We start from the raw sequence: 25,995 nt of genomic DNA on the forward strand, positions 1-25,995 counted from the left end.
TAAGAACCAGTAACTTCAATTTTATTCCATATGCTAATTTACACACTGCTAGCATTAGTCAAGCAATATTATACATCTCTAAAATTCATAAGCATTATGTACTATGCACAGACTTCCAATTTTTTGATAAGTTTCTAATTTCTTCCTATATATCCAACATACAACATATCTGACGAGCGTTCTCTCTGGCTGGTACTAATCGTGACGTTTTTACTAAGCTATGAAAACTGTCCATTGGAGTGTACCTTAAGAAACCGGGGACCTAACTCTAAAACCATGGACAGCAAAGTGCTTGTCTGATTGTCTGTTTCACTGCTTGTCTTACTTCACTTATCTTCCAGCAGTAAAGAAACGGGTTTAACGTCGAGTTAAAGTAAACAAAGACACCTGCTACTCCCCCTATGCCTACTGAGTCTGATGAATACGTTTTATCGTCACCGATTACTACTGCCGTCATGATTAAGTATGGTGCATAGCAAACTACTAGTGTTAACTGCACCCACAGTGAACTGTACACTGCCTTTTTGTATCGCGCCATGTTCAGTGCATTTGGTTGGCTCGGCTGTTGTGGGACATGATTTTGTTCTTGAGCCTGATGATGACTGAGACCCCGAAAAATGTTTATATACGAGAGGAAGGAAATAACAAGGCAAGATGGTATAATTATACAGGTATACCAAATGGTTATACGGCAATCTAATATGGAGCATAAAGCAGCGACGCTAGATAGAATCCAAAAGGTAGCTAAGATGATGTATGTGCGCTTCAAAGTTACAATTTGTCTGTATCTCAGCCCCAACAATAAGGCGAATAGTCTATCCACGCTTATGGCCGTTATCGTCATCAACGACACTCCACATAATGCTAAGGATGTGAGGAAGGCGGCGTCACATGCGTATCGACAAAGATTCCGTTGTTCGTGGACCACGGAAATCCAGGTCGTAGTAGCGAGAGGCTGGGTAACAAGACCAACCAACAGATCAGTTGTTGCCAGACAACGATACAAGAGTTTGGACGGCGGATGAAGGGAAGATTCTTTGTAAAGAGCAACAACGATAAGAAAATTGCCAAGAAATGCTGTGATGGAGAGGAGAATGTTAACTGCTGCAATAGAAACTGATTCTTGTCGAAGTTCACCCGCCATAGAAGGGGAGCATAGCATTTCTCGAAATGTTTTTGCCTGTGTGCTGCCTCTGTAATTTGTTGTGGACATTGTTCTGTGCTTGTTTCCTGACAATGACAAGGTAAAAGTAGCGTGCTAGACCCTAATCTGATCCAATTTGTTTTCTTCCAACGTCTTGTTCACAATAAGAATGAAATATACTTTCATATCAGATAACTTTCTTGTAAAAGGAAAGTTATTGAATTTTTCTTGCTAGAGGGCAAACAATCCCTCTCTATTTGATAGGGTGCTTGTCAAATTTCCATGTCATCTGCTTGAAGTTCAAACTTGAATATTATCAAACTCGGTAAACTAGAAAAAAAAAAAAAAAGAAAAGCTGACGATTTTACTTGGTCTATGAAAAATCTGGACTCGTACAATCTCCGAAAGCATTAAACTATTGAAATTGAAATTTTAATCAGAGATGCCAGCTTACTTTAAAATATTTCTTTTAAATTTCTAATGAACACAGTCTTGCAGCTAACAAAAATGGTCTATTATCAAGCAAGCTGCACGCTATTCAATCTTGTCGTTGTCATTATCTGGACCATTAATAAATTTTCCTTATATTACGACATGCTACTACTGAAGTGAAATACAATTTATCATTCCCAGGAGGAAATCAAAGGATGGATTAGCTGGTTCTACCTTTCATCAGCAACATTCACCTCAAGACTTCCTCTAATGCGTTGACTCTTTAAAAATGCGCCCACGACATGGCTTTCAAATGACAATGATGGCGATCCCTTTTCTTTTTTACAGTTCATAATTTAGCTTACGTTTCTCATTTTTGATAAGAGAAGACAACTCGTGACTAAAAATAATTTTGTAACACCTTATTCTGGTTTATTTTTTAAATGTCTCATAATAAAGGCGGCAGTCTATTTTGCGCCACAATTACGTGTTTGTCTAATTGGTTAAGTTTAATTTAGGAGTAAATTAGCATCTACAGTCAAACTTACAGACATCTATGATTGTATTGTTGTTTTACATCTTATTTGAACTCCGTCTCCACAGGCAGAAAATCATTCATAGCTGAGCGAAGAGGATAAAGTACTGCATTTCATTTCGGAAAATGGAGAGATTTTGAAATAACTGTACAAAAAGCGGGGATTGTAAATTTTATCATATACACACTTACACGTTGTGACTAGTATTATTATCCAACTGTGCTTCGTAGAGTACAAATAACGCCCAAAACGAGTACAAATACCTCTCGGTATTTGTACTCCAGAGAACCGGTTAGAAAATATCCACGAAATTCGCCCGTACTGAAACAACAATTTGGCGCGTTGGATAATAAATCTCTTATTAGACGTTTCGTTGTGTAGTATGGCTGAGTTTTTTTAATCGTTGCCTTAATATGGTTTAAAGAAGAATTAACATAAGAGTAAAATGTATGCATATCTCTCTTCGATTATGACTAGATATAATTATGATAAAGTTAGAATTAGTAGCACGAAGAATACTTCCTAAAGAAAGTCCACAATCAGAATTCCTCACCAGCGTTTAAGCATTTAAAATGCATCAGAAAATTTTATGTTGTGTCAAAAAATGCCCGCAACCTGCGAGGTACCTCAGTTAAGAAAAAGACACTAAAAGGCAAATATGGAGACATCTGCCATTAAACTTTCACCTCCAGGATGCTAATCAAGAGTTCATGTCATTATCAGCCTCAGCAAGCTTAATAAATAATGTGAACTGGAGATTTTACTCGGTCTTAGATAAATAAAGAAATTTTTGACAATCTCCGAACGCATCAAACTATTCAAATTCAAATTTTGATTACAGCTGCGAACATATTTGAAAATATTTAAGTTTACTTTAGTAGTTAATTGCGCTTTGCAGTTTTTCTCTCATCGTTAAAAATTACGCCAGCAAACCGTTTTCTACATTTTTTTTTATTCTTTGTTTATTCTCCTCCTTTAGCCAGCGAATTGTTGGATTCTCTGGTGTGATTATCCATTCTCTCTTGAGCAGTTACATCCTAATGCTTTTGTGAACAAAAATTTATCAACCGCGATCGAAATTACAAAAATAGCCGAAGGCTTATCTGATTCTAACTTCGTCAGTAGCATTTATCTCAGGACTTCCTCGCATGCGTTTACTCTTTAAGAATGCGTCTACGAAATTTCTTTTAAGTAACATACTTGACAATTCCTTTTGTTTTTTGGAGTTTCCATTTTATTCCATATGCTCACTTACAAATTGCTAACATTAGTCAAGCAATGTTATACATCTCTAAAATTCATAAGCATTATGGACTATGTACAGACTTCCACCAACAATTTTTTCGTAAGTTTCTTATTTCTTCCTATCCAACATACAACATATCTGACGAGCGTTCTCTCTGGCTGGTACTAATCGTGACATTTTTACTAAGCTATGAAAACTGTCCATTGGAGTGTACCTTAAGAAACCGGGGACCTAACTCTAAAACCATGGACAGCAAAGTGCTTGTCTGATTGTCTGTTTCACTGCTTGTCTTACTTCACTTATCTTCCAGCAGTAAAGGAACGGGTTTAACGTCGAGTTAAAGTAAAGCAAGACACCTACTACTCCCCCTATGCCTACTGAGCCTAATGAATACGTTTTATCGTCACCGATTACTACTGCCACCATGATTAAGTATGGTGCGTAGCAAACCACTAGTGCTAACTGCACCCACAGAGCATTGTACACTGCCTTTTTGTATAGCGCCATGTTCAGTGCATTTGGTTGGCTCGGCTGTTGTGGGCCATGATCTTGTGCTTGAGCCCGATGATGACTGAGACCCCGAAAAATGTTTATATACGAGAGGAATGAAATAACAAGGCAAGATGGTGTAGTTATATAGGTATACCAAATGGTTATACGGTAATCTAATATGGAGCATAAAGCAGCGACGCTAGATACAATCCAAAAGGTAGCTAAGGTGATGTATGTGCGCTTCAAAGTTACAATTTGTCTGTATCTCAGCCCCAACAATAAGGCGAATAGTCTATCCACGCTTATGGCCGTTATCGTCATCAACGACACTCCACATAATGCTACGGATGTGAGGGAGGCGGCGTCATATGCGTATCGACAAAGATTCCATTGTTCGTGGACCACGGAAATCCAGGTCGTAGCAGCCAGAGGCTGGGTAACAAGACCAACCAACAGATCAGTTGTTGCCAGACAACGATACAAGAGTTTAGACGGCGGGTGAAGGGAAGATTCTCGGTGAAGGGCAACAAGGATAAGGAAATTGCCAAGAAATGCTGAGATGGAGAGGAGAATGTTAACTGCTGCGAAAAACACTGATTCTTGCTTAGGCCCACTCACCAAGAAAAGGGAGCACCGCAGTTCTCCAAGTGTTTTGGTCAGTGTTCCACCTCTTGTGAAATTTGTTGGGGACATTGTTCTGTGTTCGTTTCGTTTTTTCTGGCAAGTTATCTATGATTGCAACGAGAAATGAGGTCCAAACAGCACACGCCTACCAACGATCACAGAAACCCTACTTCCTAAACAATGTCCACAATTAAAAATCCTCACCAGCGTTTAAGCATTTAAAATGCGTCAGAAAATTCTCTGTTGTGTTAAAAAATGGCTGGAACATGCGAAGTATCTCCGTTGAGAAAAAATACTAAAATATGGAGACATCTGTTATTAACCTCCACTGACAGGATGCTTATCAAATGTTCATATTATTTTTTCGGAATTGAAAATTAATCATTATCAGCCTCAGCAAGTTTGACAGATAATTTAAACTGGCGATTTTTCTCGGTCTTAGAATAAACTGAGTTTGACAAACGGATCAAAATGTTTTAATGCAAATTGTGGTCGCAGCTGCGAATTTATTCAAAATATTCGAATTTACCCATGTAGTAAATTGTGCTTTGCAGCTTTTCAGTCATCTTTACGTATCCGACCAGTACCTTAGACGAAATTGCCACAAAAGCAAAGTATTACGCCATTAAACCATTTTCTACAATTATTTTGTCATTCTTTGTTTATTCTCCTCCTTTTGCCAGCGAACTCATAGTGAGTATCCCTGATAATGACAACCCTAAGGTAGCCAACTAGACCCTAGATCAAATTTGTTTTCTCAGTTCCAATGTCTTGAACACAATATATAAGACCAAGAAAATATTTTCGTATCAGGTGAACCTTCGTGCAAAAGGAAATTTACTGAACTTTTCTTCCTGTGATTGCCTTCAGCGATCAATGATTCTCGCTGGGTAATGCTGACAGTTATTTCCCAATATGGAGGTAAACATGACAATTAATTGATAGAGATGGAAAATAAAGGGATGCGTTTTCCAATCGTATCACTGACTCGATGAACAATTTATTTCCTACTAGTTTATCATTTTTTTTGTCTTTCGAGCTCCACTGTAAAATTGACATCGGTTGGCATTTAAAATGTCTCAGGAAACTGTGTACCGTGTTAAAAAAGTTACTTTTTTCATACCCTAAATGGTATGGATTAGCAATAAAAGGCAAGCCAGATATAGAGACATCTATCGTAGCATTTTTAGAAGAGCAACAAACCATCCCTCTTAATTTGATAGGGTGCTTTTGAAATGTCCATATCATCTGCATGAAATTTAAACTTGACTGATCATTATCAACCTCGGTAAACCAGAAATAAAGAAAAATAAAAGCTGACGATTTCACTTGGTCTAAGATAAAAACTGGAAACTCGAAAGTATCAAACTATTGAAATTGAAATTGCAATCAGAGATGCCAGCTTATATTTAAAATACTTCATTTCAATTTCTAGTGAACACAGTTTTGCACATTTTCAATGCAATGGAAAATATTGCAGTACATGTACATCAAGGGAATAAAGTGTTGAACGAAAAACTGCACTTACAAAAGTTTTTTTTGTTTTGAAATCTAGGTACGATATCAATAAAGCAAATCGAGCAAAGGCCAAATTTCGCGAGCACTTTTAAATTGAGAATACGAGCATGTGAGTAGACGGAAAAATTTTGCGAGCACGAGCAAGCGAGCGCCCGTGTAATTCTTTCAAGCAATTCGATTGATTATACTTCGAGACGTGAAAGAGCTGTACGCCATTCTGATTGGCTGTATAGGCTTTTTTCACATGTGAAAATAAAGTGTATAGATTTCTACAAATGAGCTTTATGGCATAAACTTCTCGTGTTATGTGCAATAAAGTATGGTACATAACAAAGTACCAATGCTAACTATACCCACAGTGCACTGAACACTACCCTTTTGTATCGCGCCATGTTTAGTGTATTTGATTGGCTCGGCTGTTGTTGGTGATGACTGAGACCTGATTACAATGTGAAAGTAATAAATGAGATACAATGAATATATGAACTTCATATATTCATTGTGTCTCATTTATTACTTTCACGGGTTTATTACGAATCAACTTAACGGCCTGCTCTCAGTTGGCTTGTTAGCTCAATTGGTAGAGCCCTGCACTAGTATCGCAGAGGTCAGTGGTTCGAATCCCGTACAGGCCTGATTTTTTTTTCAGGTCTGATTTTCGCTATTGCCTAAATAGCGCTATCTACTGCGAGGATCGTCCATCATACCTATCTAATACCGCAGTTCAAAAATATATGAACTTCATATATTCATTGTATCTCATATTTGACGGGTGTTTTCATACAATAATTGTGTAATCACTTTCAGCTTTAAAAGTACTATATATAACTCGAGGAGGACCTAACTCCATGGACAGCAAAGTGCTTGTCTGATTGTTTGCTTCACTGCTCGTCTTACTTCAGTTATCTTCCAGCAGTAAAGGAGGGGGGCTTTGGGATTTTCGGTTTTGCGGTTTTTGGGCCTAATAGGTTCGGTTTATCGGTTTTTCGGTTTTGATATTCAGAGTGGTTTGCGGATTTTACGTGTTTTTGCATTTGGTTTTCGGTTTTCACGAGAACTCTGATGCGGTTTTCGGTTTTTGCTTTTTGACCCCTTTAAAGGTGAAAATGTAGCGGTTTTGTCAGGTTTGCATGCGGTTTTCGGTTTTGCTGCCTTTTTTCGTCGGTTTTTCGGTTTTGGAGGTTTTTTTCTCCGGTTTTGCGGTTTCCCAGAGGCCCCGGTGCCCCCCTCGTAAAGGAAAGGGTTTAACGTCGAGTTAAAGTAAAGTAAGACACCTGCTACTCCCCTTAGGACTACAAAGTGTGATGAATACGTTTTACTACAAGCGACTACTATTGTCTCTATAAAGTATGGTGCCTAACAAAGTATTAATGCTAACTTTACCCACAGTGCACTGTACACTGCCTTTTTGTATCGCGCCGTGTTAAATGCACTTGGTTGGCTCGGCTTTTGTTGGAAATGATCTTGTACTTGGGCCTGATGACGACTGAGACCCCGAAAAATTTTTATATAGGAGGTGACTGAAATAATAACGCAAGATGGTATTAACATAGAAAAATACAGAATGGGTATACGGTAATCCAACGTGTAGCACAAAGCAGCGACACTAGATATAATCCAAACGCCAGCTGCAATGATGTATGTGCGTTCCAAAGTTACAATTTGTCTGTATCTCAGCCCCAACAGCGGGGCGAGAAGTCTATCCACGCTTATGGCCGTCATCGTCGTCAAAGACACTCCACATAATGTATAGCCTGTGAGGAAGGAGGCTTCAAATGCATATCGACAAAGATTCCATTGTTCGTGAGTCACAGAAAGCCAAAAACTAGCAACGACAACTAGGTTGGGTAACAAGACCAACCAACAGATCAGTTGTCGCTAGATAACGATACAAGAGTTTAGACAGCGGGTGAAGGGAAGATTCTTTGTGAAGGGCAACAAGGATAAGGGAATTGCCAAGAAATGCTGAGATGGAGAGGAGAATGTGAACTGCTGCGAAAGAAACTGATTCTTGCTTAGGCCCACTCAACAATAAAAGGGAGAATAGCAGTTCTCCAAATGTTTTGGTCAGTGTTCCACCTCTTGCGAAATTTGTTGGGGACATTGTTCTGTGTTCGTTTCTTTTTCTCTTGCAAGTTATCTATGATTGCAACGAGAAATGAGGTCCAAACAGCACACGCCTACCAACGATCACAGAAACCCTACTTCCTAAACAATATCCACAATTAAAATCCTCACCAGCGTTTAAGCTTTTAAAATGCGTCAGAAAATTCTGTTGTGTTAAAAAATTCCCGGAACATGCGAGGTACCTCATTTGAGAAAAAATACTAAAATATGGAGACATCTGTTATTAACCTCCACTGACAGGATGCTAATCAAATGTTCATATTATTTTTTCGGAATTGAAACTTTAATCATTATCAGCCTCCGCAAGTTTGACAGATACTTTAAACTAGCGATTTTTCGCGGTCTTAGAATAAATTGAGTTTCACGAACGGATCAAACTGTTTTAATTCAAATTTTGGTCGCAGCTGCGAATTTGTTTCAAATATTTGAATTTACCCGTGTAGTTAATTGCGCTTTGCAACTTTTCAATCATCTTTACGTATCCGACCAGTACCTTAGACGAAATTGCCACAAAAGCAAAATATTACGCCATTAAACCATTTTCTACAATTATCTTGTCATTCTTTGTTTATCCTCCTCCTTTTGCCAGTGAACTCATGGTGATTATCCCTGATAATGACAACCCTAAGGTAGCCAACTAGACCCTAGATCAAATTTGTTTTCTCAGTTCCAATGTCTTGAACACAATATATAACACCAAGAAAATACTTTCGTATCAGGTAAACTTCCATGCAAAAGGACATTTACTAAACTTTTCTTCCTGTGATTGCCTTCAGCGATCAATGATTCTCGCTGGGTAATGCTGACAGTTATTTCCCAATATGGAGGTAAACATGACAATTAATTGATAGAGATGGAAAATAAAGGGATACGTTTTCCAATCGTATCGCTGACTCGATGAACAATTTATTTCCTACTAGTTTATTATAATTTTTTTTTTGTCTTTCGAGCTCGATTGTAAAATTGGCATTTAAAATGTCTCTGGAAACTATCTACCGTGTTAAAAAAGTTACTTTTTTCATACCCTAAATGGTATGAATTAGCAATAAAAGGCAAGCCAGATATAGAGACATCTATCGTATCATTTTTAGAAGAGCCACAAACCATCTCTTAATTTGATAGGGTGCTTTTGAAATGTCCATATCATCTGCATGAACTTTAAACTTGACTGATCATTATCAACCTCGGTAAAATAGAAATAAAGAAAAATTAAAGCTGACGATTTCACTTGGTCTGAGAAAAAAACTGGAAACTCGAAAGCATCAAACTATTGAAATTGTAATCAGAGATGCCAGCTTATATTCAAAATACTTCATTTCAATTTCTAGTGAACACAGTTTTGCACATTTTCCCATACATTTCCTTCTAATTTTCAAGTGTGGACACGCTATTGTCCTAGAACCGGTATGTTCTAACTACTGTCTCGTCGCTAAGAGTTTGGACGGCTGATGGAGGGAAGATACCTTGTGAACGGCAACAATGATAAGAGAATTTCCAAGAAATGCTGTTGGGAAGAGGAGAATGTTAACTGCTGTGATAAAAACTGATTCTTGTTTAAGTCCAGCTTCAAAAGGTGGGGGGGGGGGGGCAGCATAGGAGTTCTTGTGTTGTTTTCGTCTACTTTCCACCTCTAGTGAAATTTGTTGTCAACATTATCTGTTTTCTTTTTCTTGTCGTGTACCAGTGATTGCAAGGAGAAATATTTGTGTAAACTGCAGACACCAAGCCGTGATCGCTTAAACCTCACTTCTTTAAATTTAGCCAAATAAAGACCACCTCACCAGCCTTTTTTCATTCAAAATGTGTTCGGAAATTTTCTGTTCTTTCAAAAACTGATTAATTTTTTCCGGAATCCATCAGGTGCCTTACGTATGAAATAGCAATAAAAGGAGATTATAGACACCTGCTTCAGTTTTTACAATGCACTGAACAGATAATAATAATAATAATAATAATAATAATAATAATAATAATAATAGCCTTCATTTTAAGAGGGTGACACCAATTACTTTTGAAAGTATTCTCCCTAGAGTCCCTCTTTACCTGGATCATTTCATCCGGATAATTTGAAGCGAATATTTTGGTACGAAGCAAGTTTTCTTTTATGTGGCAAGAGATTGAAGTCTATTTGCGATTCTCTTGAGCGATTGACAATTCTCTTTTCGCAGTGAAAGTTGTTATCCAATATTGAATTAAACATGATAGTTTATTGATGGAGATAGAAATGAAGGGATGGGTGGTCATAACCTTTCAAGACTCGATGAACAATTCTTTTCATTCTAGTTTTTTTAATTTTATCATCACTTGTGAATATTAAGTTGCGTACTGCTCCGCCTATTACCAACTCTTACCAGTCTTTCAAGCTCGACTGTAAAATTACCGCATGCTTCATATCGCACACAGACCAATGAATAATTGTTAAAACTCAAAATTTAGGAGACATCAGTTAGTCATGACAGATCCGACCTCGTTTTGAGTCTAGGCTTTATCGAATACCAAATTATTCATTTTGTACTCGTTCTATAGTTACTTTTCTTTCAAGCCTATAATTTTTTTTTACTTTAAATCTGTTATTATATTAATCGACGGGGAACTAGCTGATGAACAAACCAAACGAGTGCGTGAATCTGTTGCTTAAAAGATGCAGTATATCATGCAATTCTTCAATACGGTTTAGGAGTTTATGCAGGAAATTTTTACTCCTTTTAAATTCTCTTTGATTATTCCGAATAGCAACTGCAGCTGACTTGACACATGATCAGCCTCAGCGAACTGAAAATAAAAAGTTCAAGCTGGGTATTTACTTGGTCAAAGCATGAGATCGTCCGAGGAAACATTAATTTCGTGACAATCTCTGAATGCATCAAATAACGGAAATTCAAATTTTTGTCACAGATGTCAACTTTGAATTAAATTTGCAATGAACAAAGTTTTGTAGCCTATTTTTCTCCTTTTTGTATCCCCTGACTAAAATCTTAAACAAAACCGTGACAGGATGTTAACCTACCAAACCATATACTTTTTGCAATTTTACAATCTTGGTTAGAATATTCAAAATGAACGTCGTTTATAATATTTTAATGGTGCATTTCTCTAAATTCTCCTTTGATCACGACGGATTGACTTACGAATTGTTAAAGCGCCACACGACGATTGAATTTCATTTACGTCAAGACGACGAGAGTAAATATTAACCAGCGCGTTGAGCAATAAAGCGTCAAAATCAAGCAATTTCCCTAGGGAAGCAAACAAAGGTGGAAATTGTTTAACTTAACATAAAAATATGTCGAGAACTCTCCGCTGTAACTACTCTTTAAAGTTTTACCCAATGCCGTCACATTTTGTTAAAGAAATTAAACATGAGAGTAAAATGCATATAACTCTGGTTTCATGACAAAGTTAGAATTCGAATAGGATTAGATTTAATCGAACATGATCTAATGATAAAAATAAGTGAAAGAAGTTTTACACTACGTTTCGACGACACCATGTCATCATTTTCAAGTGAGAGGAGAATAAAATTTGACAACTTAATATATACCGTGCGAGGCGATAAAACGTAAAATATGCATGTAAAAAGTGACAAATTCAAATAAAATTAATAAATAGTTTTGGGCGTATGGAGTCTGATTGTGTGTTCAAGCATGGCCTTTTCTTTGTTATGAATAACATTTCATAAATCAGACAGTCCAGTTTTCCCTTACACTCAGTTGCTGAAGTTCTTATTTCTTGCTTATCCAAGGACAGATCTTACGAACTTTCTCAAATAAAAATCGTGACTTAATGACTCAGCTTTGGAATGTAAAATAATATATGTATCAATTTGATGAGGATCTAGCTCCATGGACAGCAAAGTGCTTTTCTGATGGTTTGCTTTACTGCTTGTCTTACTTCAGCAATCTTCCAGCAGTAATGAAAACGGGTTTAACGTCGAGTTAAAGTAAACTAAGACAGCTGCTACTTCCCTTAATACTACTAAGTGTGATGAATATGTTTTACTGTCAGCGATTACAATTGTTACTATGAAGGATGGTGCATAACAAACTACTAACGCTAACTGCACCCACAGTGCACTGTTCACTGCCTTTTTGTACCGCGCCATGTTCGGTGCATTTGGTTGGCCCGGCTGTTGTTGGAGATGATCTTGTACTTGAGCCCGATGATGACTGAGAACCCGAAAAATTTTCATATACGAGGCGACTGAAATAACAAGGCAAGATGGTGTAATTATACTATCATATAAAATGAGTATACGGTAATCTAATATGTAGCGTAAAGCAGCAACACTAGATACAATCCAAAAGGTAGCTACAGTGATGTATGTGCGCTTCAAAGTTACAATTTGTCTGTATCTTAACCCCAACAACAGGGCGAGAAGTCTGTCCACGCTTATGGCCGTCATCGTCAGCAATGACACTCCACATAATTGAACGTCTGTAAGGAAAGCGGCGACAAATACGTATCGACAAAGATTCCATTGCTCGTCAGCCAAGGACATCCAATAAGTAGCACTGAGAGGCTGGCAAACAAGACCAACCAACAGATCAGTTGTTGCCAAACAGCGATACAAGAGTTTGGACGGAGGATGCAGGGAAGATTCTATGCGAAGGGCAACGAGGATAAGAGAGTTTTCATTCACATGCAAATTAAACTCATTTTCACAAGAATGGTTGAGCACCAGGCCTCGCTATGAAAAAGAGGTTAAGGGTAATTCGGAAATGGGCTATTAAAACGACTGTTTTATATCTCCATTTTTTTTGCATCAAGCTTGATTCTCATGCACTTCGTTCTAGAGACGGTGGCGAGTTTTGCGCAATACTTTCGCGGCTTTAAAGACGTATATATATATCTATGTATGATAGAGGGGAGGGGGGTGGCTTATTGATTTAGTCCGATTTTTACTTAGTTCTTATTAACCGAGCGGGAGGTCTTTATGGGAGAATCTTGACCGAGGTCGCCAGTAGCTCGGTTGATAAGATGTTTATTATGTGGCTGTGTCTTATATGCCAATTTTTTATATTCTCTGTACCTTTTTTTTCTAGACCGGTCTAGATGGGAAAATGTAGACCGCTTTCAATATTGATTTCAGCCAATCAAATTTGTGAAGTCGATAGTTCTCAGTCCTTGTGAGACACAGCCATATAATAATACCAGAATAAAAAAGGATATGATGTACCGTATTCATTCAAAATTGATCTCAATTAAAGTTTTTCAAATTGACAGAGTCAAAATCCTCAGTAAAGTCTCATGAGTTGTATGATTTGTCATAATCCTCGCTCTGTAATTTCTGTATACCGTATTCTATTGATGCCAACATGCTAACATCAATCAACCAATCAATGGCCATAATCAATTATAAATGACAAAGTAAAATTATAGTACTTGATATTAAAATAAAGGTCCAAAGTAAAATTGAAGTTTAACATGTTGAACGATACCATGGCTTTTAGTATCTAATTAACATTCTTATCCTTATTCTTATTATATTTATTATTATCATCATTATTATTGTCATCATTTTTATCAATAATGTTATCATATTAAATACAATTATTAACATCATCACTGTTATTGTCAGTCGTGGCACTAAATCGATCGATCTCCGATCTCGACTCTAAATGATTTTGTTATTAAAACAGAATTTTTGTGAAGAATCTACGGCACAGGAAGAATGTTAGGGCACAAGCACCTGCCGCATACATGAAAGCTTGTGTACATGTAACAAGCAAGCTTTTACCTCATCCCAAGTATTGTCAAATTGAGGAAATAATTACAAAAGTGCCATCACGCCCTCATACACGTGACTGAATGATTTGTCAGAGGGATAATCCTAAATAATTTTAATAGCTTGACGGGAGGGCATGGTTGAATTTTGAAGGAAAATAAGTGGAATGGCCCAAAGCATTAATTTGGTTGTGGTATTTCCTACCTGTCGAGTGATTGTTTCCGTTTCCAATTTTAGTCGGATGTGAGGCGCAAAGAAAAAAAAAACCGGTAATAGGCTGTCATTTACGAAGTTTGCGTTCAAATAGTTTCCGACTTATTAACGTTTCACGCCGAATATTCAAGTTTCTGCGTAAGTGCGATTAAACAAAGTCAGGTTTTCGTGATGGTGGCCATGGTCAAAGGAACAATATCTCTCTTCAGATGCAGTTCGTTACAAAAAGACATTAGACAAAAAAACAAAACAACTGTTTATGAAGTCACGAAATGCTGAAGAATATTTTCTAGCTTAAATACTGTCTCTCAACTTCAAGAAATGTGGTAGTGTTGGGTAGAATTTCATTTAAAATCTCCTTTTCAGGAAACGGTAAGTTATTATTTCTCTTTTCATGCTCGATCGCTCGCTCGAAATTGATTTTCGGAAGCAAAATATAAACAAAGGAAGAGATATTTCATATTTACGCGTACTATCTACATTGTTTGAGACATTTCGTTTCAGAAGAGAGAGGTTTTTTATGCCATAGTAAAATTATGACAACAGTGTTTGATATATCTTAAATCAGTGCTAAGTAAGGCCTATACTAGACATGCAGGTTTGGCAAACACCGTTATTTGATGATAAAACTTCCTTTTTCTTTTCATGTGAGGACACTTTGCTGAGAAGCTTTCCGGGTGTGGAAGTTTGGTCGCACTCTTTCATATAGAAAAATAAAAAAACAACCGAAAGTATCGCACCATTCAAGACTTAAAATTATTGATAGCACTTATCGTTACGTTCTGTTCTTTTAATTAAAAGTTTTTAAGTAAAACGTAACTTCTGGCGAAAAAGTACAGAGAAATTATAAGGAATTTAATAAGCTGTTGGTTACGCAGAAACTGGTTCCTCTCACGGATGACAATAAATGCAAAACACAGCGATACAATGGGATAAAAAGTGACATGTATCTTCATCAAACACAGTTTTCACCTACATTTGAACTGTGGTAACTATGTTTTTGAAGTCAGTATTCTGGATCTTAAAATCAAAGCAAGTTATATGTGATTTTGGTGCGTAGGAGTATTCTAAATGAAATATTGCTTGTTGCAATTTTAGATAACTACAAGGAAAAAGGAAACGAACGTTTACTAAGCTGCGCTTTAATGACGACAACAAATTTAAAAGGAGGTGGATCACATACTTAAATATTTCAATAAGGGCATTACTAGTAGTAGACATAGTAGACATCTATATTTATACAGGATAGCCCCATCAGTGTAGTAAACACTGGTATCAACGGGGGTCCTGTTACCCACCCATCCCACCCCAGGGGAGGACATCCATCACACAGTAATCTCGTGCGTGGGAAATTAACGTCTCCTGCCCCTAACCCTGCAGGAGACGGGACCTCCATTCATTGTTCCTTATCCGAGAAGACTAGAATATCTAACCATTTCTTGATGTAATAGAAAGGTACCATATTCTTGTCAATTATTTTAAGACCCTGAGTGTTGGTCCGGCTTGAACCCTCGACCTCCCGCACAACAGTCCAGCGCTCTATCCATTGAGCTAACCGGGAGGCGGCTAAACTCCCTCTTTTGTGGATGGGCTTCAACAAGAATCAGTTTCGTTCTTAGCGGTGCACATTCTCCTCTCGGTGACCGCTTTTCTTGGCAATTCCCTTATCCTTGTTGCCCTTCAAAAGGAATCTTCCCTTCATCCGCCATCCAAATGGTTGTATCGTAGTCTGGCCATAACCGACCTGTTGGTTGGTCTTGTTAGTGAGCCTTTCTATGTTACTTATTGGATATTCTTGGTTCAGGGAAACTGGAGTCTTTGTCAATACGCAAGAGAAGCATTTCAGATAACAAGCTTTGCATTATGCGGAGTTTCTTTGATGACGATGACAGCCATAAGCGTGGACAGACTTCTCGCCCTAGCCTGTTATTGGGACTGAGATACAGACAAATTGTAACGTTGAAACGCACATACATCATTATAGCTACCTTCTGGAAGTTATATGTAGTGTCGTTGCTTTATGATTTCAGCTCGATCATCGTGTAACGAATTGGTATGTATATATAGTGATACCATCTTGCCTAGGTATCACAATCATGAGCTCGTACACAAAGATTTTCCGCACTCTCAATCGTCATCAGGCAGAAGTACAAGATCGTGTCGAACAACAGCCGAGCCAACCAAATGAACTGAACATGGCGCGACATAAAAAGGCAGTGAACAGTGCACTGTGGGTGCAGTTAGCATTAGTTGTTTGTTATGCACCATACTTTATAGGGGAAATTGTAATCGCTGACAGTAAAAGATATTCATCACACTTAGTGGTATTGATGGGAGCAACAGCTGTCTTAGTTTACTTTAACTCGACATTTAACCCTTTTCTTTACTGCTGGAAGATTAGTGAAGTGAGACAAGCGGTGAAACGGACAATTCGAGAAGCACTATGCTGAGGTTAGAAATAATGATATGTGATTGCATGAGCAGTTATAGCGCATTGAAAAGTTCAAGGTACTAATTTAAGTTCCACTGAGAACAGCTGAGGAAAAGTGAAGAAAAAAAACTCATTTTCCTTACTGTATTACAGTAGAGGAACGCCTCTGGTTGGCATTCCTATGATAAACAACGTCTTGTAAACGGATAGAAACATGTTAGTGAGAGGTAGAAGGGAGGTGGGATGTTTTTTTTCATCTTTGAAAAAAATTTGTTGGTTAAATGAAGACTCAGGAGAATATTCAGCTTTAAGAGTAGGTAGTTTGCTGTAAGAGCCGGTTTACAAGTTAGCCGGTGAGCGAGCTCAATATTTTTATCGCGTGGTAATCCTTAATCATTCTTTTTAATCAAACCTGCTTATCACTATATTTCTCATAGAGTTCTTTTAAAAGTATTAATCTTTAGCCGAGGAGAAATTTGTTGAAATTATAACAAAAGAAAATAAAAGTTTTTCACTTATATTGATCGAGTTTCGACCAGGATTACAATTTTGTTCCCACAGGAGACCATCATGATCAGAATGTTCTTGAGAAGAGGAAGAATGTTGACAGTTTCAACTGCAGTATACATGATAGTTTTTATAACCACCTAACTATATCTCATCTCAAACATTGCTAATTTACTGATCATAGGAGGAAAATATACAAGACAGTTACTGTTATCACGAACTTTTGCATATGATTAAAATGTTTTGTTTAGTTGGTGAAAAACAAAGTGAATTTGTTTGTTAAAAGGAAGAGTACGGTTGATTTAGAAGGAGAAAGGGTTTTCATTACTCCGACAGAAAGAATCTAAAGAAAAGTGAATGTTATATGGGCACATTATTTCGGGACGTGACATGTCTTGCCTTTCGAGTAAATTCTCTGCTTTAGATTTAAGTCGCATGTGAAGCGTAAAGTAAATTTAAAAAAAAAGGAGAGGGGTTTTTCACGTAAAAGAAACCGCCTTAAATCCCTTGCCTCTCTGTCTATACATTCAAGTTTTAAAGTCCACATTTTGTATTCAAATCTTTTCCACACTGATCATGATCACTTTACCTTCAACAATCACTTTCTCGTAGCTGATAATAGTTCCAGAAGTTACGTGATGTCAAAACTGATATTAACGGCACTGCATGGTAAGAAACTGACATCTCTTGTGACAGGATAAGTACAGTAACTTCGTACTTGCATTTTTAACCTGAGGAAGAAAAACGAAACCACTGTTTATTAAGAAACGAAATGATGGAGACTAATTTCCAACGTAAATACTCTTGTTTTCAAGAATCCGATTTTACTCGATCAAATCTCAATATAAACCTATTTGTCACATAATGGTATCACTGTTTCACTTGCTTGAAATTGATTTTCTCAAGTAGAATTGAAATAATTGGTGAAAATTTGAGTAAGTATTACTTAAATTAGCTGTCTTCATTTTTAGACAGTTTACCTGCAGGTTCGGCAAACAGCTTTATTTAGTGATAAAGTTAAACTAATTCATAGTTATATCAAATATGCAGGTTTGGCAAACAGCTTTATTTAGTGATAAAGTTTCTTGTTATTTTATGCAACAGTAGACAGTTTGCTGATAAGTTATCCCGACTTAGAAGGGCAACGAAATAGTTGAAGTAGCCAATTATTGCGCATTTATTCGTCCCTATCCGAGAAGACTAGAATATCTAACCATTTCTTGATGTTATAGAAAGGTAGCAAATTCTTCTCAATTATTTTAAGACCTTGAGTGTTGGTCCGGCCGGGGCTCGAACCCTCGACCTCCCGCACAACAGTCCAGCGCACTATCCATTGGGCTAACTGGGCGGCGGTATTCATCTCAAGATCTTATCAAGGTCACTTCTCTTTACTACAGTTGGCTCTTGGATCATATCGTAAATCTTGATAAGAGCTCAAATTTTTATATCCTCATCCCTTAATTAAAATTCATCCCAAGATTGAAGTAAATAATCGGTTGGATAAACACTTGGTTGGTTTTAGATTTCACACATCCTACCTAACTTAATGCCAAAACAATTTTCAGGAAAATTTTCCTCCGGGAAAGGATATTTCTATCTTTCATGTTGCTGTAAAATAAAATTTTTTTTGCATTTAAGAAGAGACTTTTTAGAGTATGTTGCAGGGAAACTGATTAAAAATAAGTTATATGTAATGCATCTCCTTAGGAGAGATTGGCATCTCTTGTGACAGAAAAAGCATGACTGACGTACAGTACTTGTATTTTATAAAAAGGGAATTTACTAAGTTTCTGTAAATTTAAATTAAGAAAGGTAAGGTTTACGTAATCGTCGCCGGGCAGGTGCTGTCAAGAACGAAACAATTGTTTATTAAGTCACGAAATGCAAGAGAATAATTTCTAGCATAGCTAGTGTCCCTCGCTTTCAAGAGGTGAAATTGTCCTGGATAAAAGTTCATTTACGATCTTCTTTTCAAAAAACGGTAAGTATGATTGTTCTTACTTTGACGCTCAAATGTCTCCGTCAAATGTCTAGGTATGTCCGTAACGCTAATTAAGACATATTAACTTCCCGTTTTTTTTTTCAAGTGAAAAAAGACAATTTGCTGAAAAAGTTTTCTGTTGTAGAAGGTGGTCTTAATCTTTCAAATAGGCAAAAAACCGTTTAGGTAGCAACCTTTGGGGCTTAAAATTACTCATCTGATGTGCCCCAAGCATAAACGAAAAACAGAAGGAGGTCGTACTCTCACTATTAGGACTATAAAGGACTGGAATTGCATGAATTATAATATAAGAAATAATGGCTCGCTAGCAAGTTTTAAGCACAATGTTTTTAAATCCTTTCTAGCTGAACAAAAGGCTGCGATGCGCCTTAGACTGTATTTGTATATATGTATTAGATTGTTTTTTATTTTCTTTGTCATAATGTCTTCTATGAACTATTTATTATATTTTATCCTTTTTAAATATGAAGATTTAGAAATGCAAAGACTAGCAAAAACTAACGACAAAAACCAACGTTTCGGTGTCATCATGACGCCATTGTCAAGGAGAAATAAAAAATAAAGTCTGTGGCAAGGTGTAACACTAAATTAGCATAAATATGTTACACTTTAATTAGCTCGTAACATATTTATGCTAATTTAGTGTTACACCTTGCCACAAACTTTATTTTTTATTTCTCCTTGACAATGGCGTCATGATGACACCGAAACGTTGGTTTTTATCGTTAGTTTTTGCTAGTCTTTGCATTTTTAAATATGGTATATTTTATAGTTATTAGCTGTAGCATCTATATTTGTAATTGTTTTGAGGGCCACAGAGTCATCAGTGTCTTAGGGCTACTGTTAAGTGCTTTTACCCTCTCTAAATAAAGCCAATTATTATTATTATTATCATTATTATTATTACTCAGTTAATATACTTAACGTTTTGTTTCCCTTTTTATTATTATTTTTTTTATTTTTAAGGCAAATATACACTATGATGGAGCAGTCTCAGCGATTTTGCAGAACCGAAGAAGCTGCGAATTACTGAGAAATTAGATTCTCTAAAATAAAAACAAAACCCAGCCATTCAATGAGATAAAAAGTGACATGTATCTTTAGAAAACAGACACTTTTCATCCGAATTTCAAAGAAGAAACACTGCTATTAGTTTATTTGGATCTTGGTAGCAAATTAAGGTTTGGATGCTGCGCGAGCAGCGTAGCCCCATACTCAGAAAATGGTAGTAAAAACAGACACCCATCAAACCGATAACATTTGGTGGAACCACCAAACTTTGGTAGGTTATGACAGTACGTCCGTACATACAAGGCGCTATTTTTAGCATGACCGGCCGACTGCATTGTGGGCTCGCAACTAGTTAGGGGAATGGAGAAGGTAATACGCAGGCGCGATTGTATGCGTAATACGGAAAATCCCATTCATGTGTGCTAGGAAACTCTAATGCAAAATGATGTGTTGCATGTCGATCTTCGGTTCAGAACACCGCAAGCACACACTTAGGCATTACACGAAGCCGATAGTACTTAATCGAGCTGATTTGTCTTTATTTTGACAATGTAGAGTCTATGATAGGTTCTTGGCTCAGCGTGCGGTCGTAAAGATATGAAATAAGCGAGAGGTTTGGGAATTACAAAAGATGTGTTTTACTCGCTCAACGCCTAGGCGAGAGTAGCTATAGGCTCCCGACGAATAAGAGAATTACAGACCTATTTCCCTACTTTGTACCTTATCCAAAGTTCTCCAAAGATGTATTTTCAATAGATTGATCACCCATCTTAGCAGTTCCTTATCGACTCGGCAACATGGATTTCTGAGTTGTCGCTCGACAGTCACCCAGATACTTTGCTTTCTTCATAAAATCGGACAGGCCCTGGATAACTCTCTCCAATCTGATGTTGTTTACTTGGACCTGTTTAAAGCATTTGACACTGTCTCTCACTCCCTTCTATTACAAAAACTTGCAGCTTCTGCCATTGATGGCTCTCTGTTCCAATGGTTCGCAGATTATCTTACAAATAGGTCCCAGAAAGTGTTAATCAAATGCGCAACATCTTCATCCTTACCTGTGCTCTCAGGAGTACCCCAGGGAAGTATTCTGGGGCCACTGCTCTTCCTATGGCATATTAATGATTTACCAGATGTGTTATCTAGCTCTACTATGGCTTACCTTTTCGCAGATGATACCAAGCTTGCTCGCACTATCCACACCGAGTCTGATATAACTAATTTTCAACAGGATATTGATAAAGTGCTTGAATGGTTTACTAACTGGCGCATGAAGGTTAATCTCAAGAAGTGCGAAGCCATACGTGTAACTCGAAAGAAATCTCCACTTCAAGGCTCCTATCATATTGGAAATCATGTCATTGCTCAGACCGATACCCAAAAAGATCTTGGTGTTATTCTTAATACCGATCTAAAATGGAGTTCCCACTTTTATTCCATGTCATCCAAAGCTAACAAATTGCTGGATTTTCTCTACAGAACATCTGACCCTAGTTTTGGACCTACAGTCAAGCGTTCCTTGTACCTGAGCGTGGTGCGATCTCATCTGGGTTATGCAAGTGAGGTGTGGAGTCCCTTACATATTGGTGGTCTTCGAACAATCGAAGCAGTTCAACGTAGAGCAACAAAGTATATTTTAGCTCTTATTCCCTACAAAGAAAGGCTTATTTAACTGAACCTATTGCCAGAGTCGTACTGGTATGAAATCAGAGATTTATTTATTTTTCTTTAAGGCCATTAATGGCATCTATAACATCGATATCACAGAGTTTATTCAGCCCAAAGTAATAGTTAGATCTACTCGATCGTAATAGTTGTTCCTCAGTAGATTATCAGCCTTTGAAATGTAGAACGTCTCTCTTTCAACGTAGCTATTTCAACAGAACTGTTAAGTTATGGAATTCTTTGCCTTTGTCATTAAGAACTTTATCTAGTGTTATTTCTTTCAACGGATCATTAATTAAACGTTACAAAAAAGCTCTTATCGAAACGTTCGATCAGGACAGCGTTTTTACTTGGAAGTCCTTGTGTCCTAAATGCTTTGCCACCAGGAATTTAATTGGTTTCCGCCAGTGTTGCTTCTAATTACTTATAAACTATTATACTTACGTATATTTTATATATTTCAGGAATTTGCATATTTTATATAGATATTTTTAAGACATTAAATTAGTCTTATATCACCAATTTCTTTTTTCTTTTTTTTTTTTTGGAGGACTTTCACCTAGTGTGAGCTCGCTCTTTTGTGATTATTCCTCACTGAGCTTTTTGCATTTCGCTTTTCGTTTTGCTATTGAGCTTATTTTTTAACTCAGTGGAAGTTTAACAAATAAATAAAGAGGTGGAATGAAATAAATTGTGAATAGAGTGTAAGTAGGGTTGCACTATCCATCCCTTTGTCTCTGATACCGATATTTTTAATATTTTAATATTTTTAATAGAATATTTTGTTCACTTCACTGTTCGAATGTAACTTTAACTGTAATCAAAGGATAATCGTTGATCACACACGGAAATCGCTACAAGAAGAAGTCAATCACCTGCTGTATAGATGAAAGCTTGCTTGATAACTTTAACTGTAATCAAAGGATAATCGTTGATCACACACGGAAATTGCTGCAAGAAGAAGTCAATCACCTGCTGTATAGATGAAAGCTTGCTTGATACAGAAATGCCTTTCTTGTATTTTTATTAGCAAGACTTTGGAATAAATGAAATTGGATCCAATGCAAATAGAATAACTTTGGCTTGCTATTATTCAGGACTATTGCCAGCGGCGTTTTCTTTCTAACTTGTAATGTACACACAAACCGCTTGTTCTGTCACATGTTACGTCAATTTTGTCCGGGACTTTCTTGAAGGTCATCTGTACCGATTATCATACATTAGGGAATCCTCTGTCTGTAACAGACAATCTCCTATATTTCATCTGCCTTTTCCCTTATAAAGATCTCCGATAAGATTAAAAAATTGTCAACCTTATTCGCCCTGAGTGATAGAAATTTTCCTATCTCCTGGAGAATCTATGCACCATCAGAAATGTGTGATGTTGTCCTCATTTCACGATACGATAGAAAAGATCCCTCAATTCAGAACAAAATTTTCTGAATGGGTTCATCATTGATCAATGTTTAACCTATTTTTTTCATTTCGAAATCTTTAAAAGTATTATCAGCTTCGGGAAACTGAACTTCTGATCAGATACAGAGTTCAAGATAATTTACTCATCAGCCTGGAAATAATTGAAAAAAAATTATGGGCTTTTTGCATAAGTTATACACTGACAGAGATGCCAAGTGCAATTGATCGAAAACAATGATTTGGTGTTGTTACTGACATGTCCTTTCTGAAGTAATTCTGCAGTTTGATGAGCGGCCATTTCCTTTTTTCTCACAGATAATCTGTTTATTGCAGTAAGGAATGTTTCCTTCAAAGGACTTCCTCCTGGTGATGATCACCTAAAACTTTCTTCCTTTGTAGCACATAAATAAGTCATCTCCTTTCACACCGCAAAAAAAATGAGAGACTTCTAAATTATTACTTAACAAAGGTGTTTGTTTAGCCTGTTTGTTTAATCTCCAGGTATCTCAGGCTGAATCAGAATGAAGGACATATATATAGACGTATGTGCCATTGCTATCACAGAAAATTTTTTAGCAACGTTCCCTTATTCAATAAGTGATGCTTATTTCTGTCACAAGAGATACTAATTTTTCTGATAGCAAAACAAATTCGAGACTAAACTTCGACCAATACAACTCGTTTGGTAATATGACATCAATAAAAAGCCTTTTTCTTTAGGTCAGGAAAAAAGCCTTGAAATTAAAAAAACTCCCTTCAACTACTCTTTGAACTTTTCTCCAATACTTTTCTATTACTAAAAGAAGATTAAACATGAAAGTAAAATGCATGCATATCTTTCTTCAATTATGCCTTGCCGTATACATGATCATTGGTAGCTAGCTAGCACGAACAACACCCTTGAAAAAATAGGGTTAGTGTTCCATTTCCTTTCTTTCAGTTGTTTCCGTTAAAAGAAAGCTATTTAGTGCACACAACAAGCCATTTTGTTCTAATGATTACTCGATTAAGAGTGAGAGCCGCACAGGGCTTTGCTTTACAGAAATTAATAGTATTGTTCGATGATTGACATTAATAAACATAAAATGCATACTATAAAGGGGAAAATATTCACAACACAAAAAGAAATTCATTAACAGATAAAATAGTTCCTCGAACAACAATGTTATTTGAACTTCTTACTTCGTCCTATCTAATAACATTGACGGGCGTTTTCATAAAATAATTGTGTAAACACTTTCAGGTTTAAAAGAAGTCGAGGATAACCTAACTCCATGGACAACAAAGCGCTTGTCTTACTGTCTGCTTCACTGCTTGTCTTACTTCGCTTATCTTCCAGCAGTAAAGGAAAGGGTTTAAAGTCGAGTTAAAGTAAATTAAGACACCTGCTGCTCCCCTTAATACCACTAAGTGTGATGAATATGTTTTACTGTCAGCGATTACAACTGCCACTATAAAGGATGGTGCATAGCAAACTACCAATGCTAACTGCACCCACAGTGCACTATACACTGCCCTTTTGTATCGCGCCATGTTCAGTGAATTTGATTGGCTCGGCTGTTGTTGGACATGATCTTGTACTTGACCCTGATGATTACTGAGACCCCGAAAAATTTTTATATACGAGGCGACTGAAATAACAAGGCAAGATGGTATAACTATGTGGCCATACCAATTGACTATACGGTAATCTAATGTGTAGGATAAGGCATTGACAGTAGATACAATCCAAAAGGCAGCTATGATGATGTATGTGCGCTTCAAAGTTACAATTTGTTTGTATCTTTGCCCCAACAGCAGGGCGAGAAGTCTGTCCACGCTTATGGCGGTCATTGTCATCAAAGACACTCCACATAATGTATAGCTTGTAAGAAATTTGGCGTCATATGCGTATCGACAAAGAATCCATTGTTCGCGAGCCACGGACATCCAATAGGTAGCTTGGAGAGGCTGGGCAACAAGACCAACCAACAGATCAGTTGTTGCCAGACAACGATACAAGAGTTTGGACGGCGGATGAAGGGTAGACTCTTTGTGGAGGGCAACGAGGATAAGAGAATTTCCAAGAAATGTTGTGATGGAGAGGAGAATGTAGATTTTTAGGAGAGAAATTTTAAATTCTTGTTGAAGCCCACCAACCAAAGAGGGGGAACAATACAGTTTTTGAAATGTCTTGGTCTCTGTTCCACCTCCAGTGAAATTTGTTGTCGACATGATTCTGTATTCGTTTCCTTTTTCTTGAACTGAGGTTATCTGTGATTGTAGCGAAAACGAATATTTCATCAAAACAGCAACACAACAACAATCACTATAAACTTACTCATTTCCTGCATAATAATAAGATAAAGATTTTCTCATCACTTTTTACTCGTTTAAGAAACGTCACAGACAAATTTGTCTGTTGTGTCAAAAAGCTTATTTTCGTGGCTTTAACTTGTCTGGTATATCACGTATGAAAATGGAATAAGAGGCAAATTTATATAAACACCTGGAACATTGTTATTGTTTTCTATGTGCGACAAACTATCCCTTATTACTTAGCCCACGGCGAGGCGCTCATTATCAACGCTTCAGTACGACGTACCGCAATGCTGATAACGAGAACCAGCTCGTAAGCTGACTTAGTTTTATTGACAGGTTAGGGTGTCAATCAAATGTTCATACAACAATAATGATAATAATAATAATAAAGAATTTATCTAAAGAGGGTTAACACTTGATAACCAAAGGCTAATAACTTTGCGGCCCTCGGAAAATAAATTTACTAACTATGAATACATGTCATTTGTGTAAAGTTGAAGCTTGAATCGTTATCAGCCTAAGCAAGCTAAAAATAAAGAAACTAAAACAGCCGGTTATGGTCAATTTTATTTCATACGCATTCTTAAAGTTTGTTTAACATACAC

General features: G+C 37.0%; 4 protein-coding genes across 7 annotated transcripts; 1 reads left to right on the plus strand and 3 right to left on the minus strand.

The window, feature by feature from the left end:
- Nucleotides 1–2,262, minus strand: LOC148721033 (melanocyte-stimulating hormone receptor-like). Of its 4 annotated transcripts, none has more exons than XM_088739151.1 (2): nucleotides 2,125–2,262; nucleotides 1–1,474 (listed from the first exon to the last, which is right to left on the minus strand). In XM_088739151.1, exon 2 carries the CDS (start codon nucleotides 1,211–1,213, stop codon nucleotides 269–271), a length of 945 nt encoding a protein of 314 aa, XP_088595277.1. In that variant the 5' UTR covers nucleotides 1,214–1,474; nucleotides 2,125–2,262; the 3' UTR covers nucleotides 1–268. The 4 variants fall into 4 exon arrangements, with proteins under 4 accessions (XP_088595277.1, XP_088595275.1, XP_088595276.1 ...); XM_088739149.1 differs by lacking the exon at nucleotides 2,125–2,262 and adding an exon at nucleotides 1,811–2,118 and having other exon boundaries at nucleotides 1–1,230; XM_088739150.1 differs by lacking the exon at nucleotides 2,125–2,262 and adding an exon at nucleotides 1,811–1,906.
- A 1,141-nt stretch (nucleotides 2,263–3,403) lies between these two features.
- Nucleotides 3,404–4,629, minus strand: LOC148721034 (melanocyte-stimulating hormone receptor-like). Its single transcript, XM_088739153.1, has one exon. The coding sequence runs from the start codon at nucleotides 4,541–4,543 to the stop codon at nucleotides 3,596–3,598; it is 948 nt and encodes a 315-aa protein (XP_088595279.1). The 5' UTR covers nucleotides 4,544–4,629; the 3' UTR covers nucleotides 3,404–3,595.
- Nucleotides 4,630–21,161: 16,532 nt separating this feature from the next.
- LOC148721035 (uncharacterized) lies at nucleotides 21,162–21,680 on the plus strand. Its single transcript, XM_088737739.1, has one exon. The coding sequence runs from the start codon at nucleotides 21,162–21,164 to the stop codon at nucleotides 21,678–21,680; it is 519 nt and encodes a 172-aa protein (XP_088593865.1).
- Nucleotides 21,681–23,366: 1,686 nt separating this feature from the next.
- LOC148721036 (5-hydroxytryptamine receptor 1B-like) lies at nucleotides 23,367–25,303 on the minus strand. Its single transcript, XM_088738576.1, has one exon. The coding sequence runs from the start codon at nucleotides 25,301–25,303 to the stop codon at nucleotides 24,356–24,358; it is 948 nt and encodes a 315-aa protein (XP_088594702.1). The 3' UTR covers nucleotides 23,367–24,355.
- Between the last annotated feature and the right edge of the window lie 692 nt (nucleotides 25,304–25,995).

Source organism: Stylophora pistillata, chromosome 11 (assembly GCF_964205215.1).
Source record: "Stylophora pistillata chromosome 11, jaStyPist1.2, whole genome shotgun sequence".
Lineage (NCBI taxonomy): Eukaryota > Metazoa > Cnidaria > Anthozoa > Scleractinia > Pocilloporidae > Stylophora > Stylophora pistillata.

Excerpts from the sequence above, each read along its gene's own strand:
- LOC148721034 (XM_088739153.1), bottom strand. The coding sequence starts at position 4,543 with ATGTCCCCAACAAATTTCACAAGAGGTGGAACACTGACCAAAACACTT.
- LOC148721035 (XM_088737739.1), top strand. The coding sequence starts at position 21,162 with ATGGCTTACCTTTTCGCAGATGATACCAAGCTTGCTCGCACTATCCAC.
- LOC148721036 (XM_088738576.1), bottom strand. The coding sequence starts at position 25,303 with ATGTCGACAACAAATTTCACTGGAGGTGGAACAGAGACCAAGACATTT.